The sequence below is a fragment of the Syngnathus typhle genome, linkage group LG17 (genome assembly GCF_033458585.1).
Source record: "Syngnathus typhle isolate RoL2023-S1 ecotype Sweden linkage group LG17, RoL_Styp_1.0, whole genome shotgun sequence".
Classification (NCBI taxonomy): Eukaryota; Metazoa; Chordata; class Actinopteri; order Syngnathiformes; family Syngnathidae; genus Syngnathus; species Syngnathus typhle.
In genome coordinates, this window is record NC_083754.1 from 1,510,693 (window position 1) to 1,515,902 (window position 5,210).

The 5,210-nt window shown below is 48.8% G+C and overlaps 1 protein-coding gene across 2 annotated transcripts; it reads left to right on the forward strand.

Annotated features, from left to right (window-relative positions):
- The first annotated feature begins 836 nt into the window (after nucleotides 1-836).
- Nucleotides 837-4,089, forward strand: actb2 (actin, beta 2). Of its 2 annotated transcripts, XM_061303872.1 has the most exons (6): nucleotides 837-997; nucleotides 2,150-2,279; nucleotides 2,363-2,602; nucleotides 2,921-3,359; nucleotides 3,431-3,612; nucleotides 3,695-4,089. In XM_061303872.1, the coding sequence occupies exons 2-6, from the start codon at nucleotides 2,157-2,159 to the stop codon at nucleotides 3,836-3,838; spliced, it is 1,128 nt and encodes a 375-aa protein (XP_061159856.1). In that variant the 5' UTR covers nucleotides 837-997; nucleotides 2,150-2,156; the 3' UTR covers nucleotides 3,839-4,089. The 2 variants fall into 2 exon arrangements, with proteins under 2 accessions (XP_061159856.1, XP_061159857.1); XM_061303873.1 differs by lacking the exons at nucleotides 837-997; nucleotides 2,150-2,279 and adding an exon at nucleotides 2,684-2,715 and having other exon boundaries at nucleotides 2,470-2,602.
- The last annotated feature ends 1,121 nt before the right edge of the window (nucleotides 4,090-5,210 follow it).

A 5,210-nucleotide genomic window follows, 5' to 3' on the forward strand; every position in this document is an offset into this window, starting at 1 on the left:
TTAACGCTAGTCTGCGGCCTACAGGGTTAACTCGAGATTGGTCATTATTGTGCCAAAGATTGTCTGTGTGCGGTTTTCCCTTGGCTTGTACTGTTGCTGATTCGAAGGAAGCTTCATGGTCCAATTATCATATCAATTTAAAACTAGCTTGACGCAAAGAGAAATAGTGTTGGACAAGGCATTGAAATGGTTGCAATGCAGTGAGAGGAAGAGGAAGTGTTAAAAAGATGGAGGTCGTAAAGTCGATGCTTTGTTGCCTGGCTGTGATTGCACTTGGGGTACCAGATCGAAGGGCTGTGTCTAGCAATGATTTCAAACGGCTTGAAATGGAAATATCATGCAGATAGCTTTCATTGAGAATTAGCCGCAAGCAAGCAAGCAGGCAGGGAGGCAGAGAGGCAGGCTGGCCTTGGCATAGAGGTGAAAGGGGGTGGCCTCCAAATGTGGTCATTCCCGAGTCACCCTCTAATGGAGTCACCCGGACGGAGATGCTGTCTCACTGTGAGACCGACCACAGTGACCCCATGCCAGCTTTGCAAGAGCGCACAGTAACCAGCATCAGCTCATGATCAATCTGATTGAGACTTTGCAGTCTTGTCCACTTGATGTGAAAATGACCCCTTCATGCTTGTGAAACGTGTCAAATGCTCTAATGGCGGGATTATGCTAGCTATGTTGTCCACATCAATCCATTGCCACTTGGTTTTTCTTCAAGCCTTCAGCCATGATCGCCTCCCTCTTTCTCGTCGCCCTCAAATCGCTAGCGCCCAGTGCAGCGCGACGTGCACGCGACGTGCCCGGTGCATGACGCTGGACCAATGAGAAAGCGCGATTCCCAAAGTTTACCTTATATGGCATGAGCCGGGCCGCGAAGGCGGTATAAAAGCCGCGATCCCAGCCCTAGCTCATTCACTCTGAGCACCGTCACACGCAGCTTGTGCGGGATATCATTTGCCTGAAACATCTTTCCTTAAAGCGAAAACCCCCCCACCTAAAGGTAAAGAAACACAATGTTGTTTGTTTTCTGTCTACTTACGATGCTATGCTTATCTTGTGCCAAATATTTTAAGTCGTATAACGAGTTTGACAACTGTTTGGTACCACGAGGCTCTATTGTCTGCACACTATATAACTTAAGGCAGATCAAAGTTTGAATTAGTCAAGCCAGTGTTTAGTGCCTATTTTTCGCTTTTATCTTTAATTTGAAAATTTCCAACTGATCTTCAAGGCCAACAGCTAGCTCTAGCCGGCCTTGGCTTGGCTGCACTTTTGAATCAGCTTTGTAACCGGCTTATGATGAATGCAACCTTGTGAGTTGCGTTAAGCGGTGGCTTAACGTGTATTTAACGTCGTAACCTTGCAAGTATCCGGTCTGGGGGTTTTCCGGCTTAATGGTTGTCGTCGTGCTTATTAATTGGGTGTCTGGACCCCGGCTGCTCCTTTGTGCGCGTTGCAGCGGGGTGTGACCTACTTTAGCATTTTTAGCTTAGCGCGCCGCCATCGTGCTACCTGCCACCGCCCTTTAGTCGTCATCAGTTCAAAGAGTTTCGCTTCCTGCTACTTCTTGGCCGTTTTAATCAACGTCTGTGCGTTCACCGTGTAATTTGTGATTCAGACTGCAAAAATAAGGTAACATTTCAAGTCAATTGTTTTAAGGCGTGGCTTTCGGGGAAATGGCATGGTCTTGACTTAATTCAAGAGCATGACTCGGCTACAGTTAGATGGCGTCAACTTCCCAAAAATATTTCCTAAGCGTAGCAATGAGTGATGACAGGTTATTGAGTTACTAGATAATCCCCCTCCCCCCAAAAAAGGGGCAACGAGAGAGGGACGACGTAACAATGGATTGAGGGAGTGGTCGCCGCAGTACCAGTTGAGTGATCTCAGTACGCCCTGGCTTTGCGCCATGGCGGCGGTAGCGGCAAAGCAGCTCAAAACCCGAGCCATGCCCTTATATGGTAACAAGAGCACACAGCGCCACTTCCTTTTGTCTGGCCACAAGAATTTGGCTCGTGCGCTCCCCCTAGTGGCAGTTTGTGTGTCACGTTCTTACGCAAGCAGGAAGTGGCAGGGGTGACAAATCAGGAAGGAGCTCGGGATCTGCTTGGGTGCTAATGGCTTTTTGTTTTTTTTCCCCCCTTCTTTGCAGTTCAGCCATGGAAGATGAAATTGCCGCACTGGTTGTTGACAACGGATCCGGAATGTGCAAAGCCGGATTCGCTGGCGATGACGCTCCTCGTGCTGTCTTCCCCTCCATTGTCGGCCGCCCCAGGCATCAGGTGAGCGACACGAATTTGTCTAGATGAAGAATAATCCAAAATGTTTATGGCATCGGTAGTAATGTTTGGCTTTTTGTTTTCAGGGAGTCATGGTCGGCATGGGACAGAAGGACAGCTACGTTGGTGACGAGGCCCAGAGCAAGAGGGGTATCCTCACCCTGAAGTACCCCATTGAGCACGGTATTGTGACCAACTGGGATGACATGGAGAAGATCTGGCATCACACCTTCTACAACGAGCTGAGAGTTGCCCCTGAGGAGCACCCCGTCCTGCTCACAGAGGCCCCCCTGAACCCCAAAGCCAACAGGGAGAAGATGACCCAGGTATGAACGCAAGACACGTTAGGAATTCACCACATTTCCTCTCCCTCCAATTTGATCTTAATTGACCTTCCTTCTCTCCAGGATCTTTCTATGAGATGATCTGTCATCAACAGGTCTCTTGAATGTCTTTCTTTAGCTGAACATGTTGTTGTAGCGTGACATGCACAAGTGTGACGGAATGATCTTTTCTGCACCTTGTTTCTACTAACTAGAGTCTGATCCTCACTTTTTTATTGCATGTAGAAATGCAGTGGTCACCAAAGGTTAACGAAAGGATAATGAGCGCCATTCTCAACTTGTCCTCTTCTACCCCTGCAGATCATGTTCGAGACCTTCAACACCCCTGCCATGTACGTCGCCATCCAGGCCGTGCTGTCCCTGTACGCTTCCGGTCGTACCACCGGTATCGTCATGGACTCCGGTGATGGTGTGACCCACACAGTGCCCATCTACGAGGGTTACGCCCTGCCCCACGCCATCCTGCGTCTGGACTTGGCTGGCCGCGACCTCACAGACTACCTCATGAAGATCCTGACCGAGCGCGGCTACTCCTTCACCACCACGGCCGAGAGGGAAATCGTGCGTGACATCAAGGAGAAGCTGTGCTACGTCGCCCTGGACTTCGAGCAGGAGATGGGCACTGCCGCCGCCTCCTCCTCCCTGGAGAAGAGCTACGAGCTGCCCGACGGACAGGTCATCACCATCGGCAATGAGAGGTTCCGTTGCCCCGAGGCGCTCTTCCAGCCTTCCTTCCTTGGTATGTTCACAGTCGAAGCCTGACTTGCATCTCGAGTGGGTTCTCCCACTAACCATTGCTTGCGCTCTTAGGTATGGAGTCCTGTGGCATCCACGAGACCACCTACAACAGCATCATGAAGTGCGATGTCGATATCCGTAAGGACCTGTACGCCAACACTGTGCTGTCCGGCGGTACCACCATGTACCCCGGCATTGCCGACAGGATGCAGAAGGAGATCACAGCCCTGGCCCCATCCACCATGAAGATCAAGGTGAGGACATTGCTCTTGTAGTCAAAATGCAATTGAAAATTTGCCGGAGGCTAACTGTCATTTTGCGTCTTCCTCTGCGCAGATCATTGCCCCACCTGAGCGCAAATACTCCGTCTGGATCGGAGGCTCCATCCTGGCCTCTCTGTCCACCTTCCAGCAGATGTGGATCAGCAAGCAGGAGTACGACGAGTCCGGCCCCTCCATCGTCCACCGCAAATGCTTCTAAAGAGACTGTTCCTCCTCCCCTCCCCCCGACCAAATGCCCAACATTTTCAGCTCTGTGCAAAACGACCACAACATTCTCATACATATTCAAGCGCAGAGCCTGTTGACCAATTCACTGGCATGGCTTCTGTTAGTTTTTGGCGCTTGACTCAGGATTAAAAAAAAAAAAACGAAACTGGAACGATGGTGACAGTAATGTGTTTTGGCAAGGTTCAATAAAGCACCCCGGTTGCATCTGGGGACTTAAATGTACATGTATTTCTTTGAGTCATTCCAAATGTCTGTTTAACTGCATTACGACATGTTTTCAAAATGGTAACTGCGTTGTCCAGACACGTATTCGCCTCTGTGAAGGCTGCCCAGTGGGTTGGTGCATACTTAACATGGTGGTAGTATCGCTTGTATGTAAATTATGTCTGGGTTTTTGTACTTTCAGCCTTAAAAATATCTTAGTCCTGTTTTTTTTTTTTTTTTCTTTTTGTTATGCAAAACCCAGTTGTGACCTGTTCTTCCCCCTGTTGGCAGTTTCATCCCCAGGGTGGTGGGGCAAGGGGTCCAGAGGTGGTGGGGTGCCAGACGAATACACTGACTATCCCAATAAAGTGCACATGTGTTCAGACCAGAAACTGTCTTGCTGTTTTTATTCTAATTTGTGTGCAAAACATTTCATGCAATTTTAATTGGTCAAACTCATCTTTGCAAACAGGCAACTCTTAAAAAATACAATACACACCTTAGGCCAGTACAGAGTAAAGCTATACTGGAGAACATAGATTAAACTGGAGGACTACACCCGAATTCTATTAGACTCTCACTTCAGCGGTCACGTGATGCATGTAGTTGCATAATTTGACCACCCGGTAGCGCTATAGATTATATCCCTGCTCAATACAGTATTAAGTACCCTACTGTCAGACGAGGTGCAATTATAAAAATCGAAACCTAATGTCCGTGAATGGTTCTGACTTAAAGCATCAATGCATTCAGTAGAAAACGGCACAACACGAACGGTGGCAAATGACATTTTACAAAGATGGATGACCATACCCACACCCTCATCGCATCCAACAATAGCTCGAATAACACATCTTATGAAGAACGGTACCGCTGCAGTAACCCTGATGCTATATGATCATCCCAGATGGCTGATGAGCAAACCCAAAAGGACGTGGCCGCGCATTTATATAGCAGCTAGAGCTTTGTGTGTTGCTTTTCGGAGTTCATCCATGCAGGATGGCGTCTGCATTCACTTAGCCTGTGTGTGAAGTGGCTTTCACTATTGGAAATGGATTCTATTCCACTGCAGCCCCCCCCCACCGCCCTATGATTGTGCTGAGACTGCTTCCCCCCCCCTCATATCCTTTTACTGCCCC

Excerpts from the sequence above, each read along its gene's own strand:
- actb2 (XM_061303872.1), top strand. The coding sequence starts at position 2,157 with ATGGAAGATGAAATTGCCGCACTGGTTGTTGACAACGGATCCGGAATG. Across the intron at positions 2,280-2,362 it reads TCGGCCGCCCCAGGCATCAG|GGAGTCATGGTCGGCATGGG; the intron begins GTGAGCGACACG and ends TTTTGTTTTCAG. Across the intron at positions 3,360-3,430 it reads CTTCCAGCCTTCCTTCCTTG|GTATGGAGTCCTGTGGCATC; the intron begins GTATGTTCACAG and ends TTGCGCTCTTAG.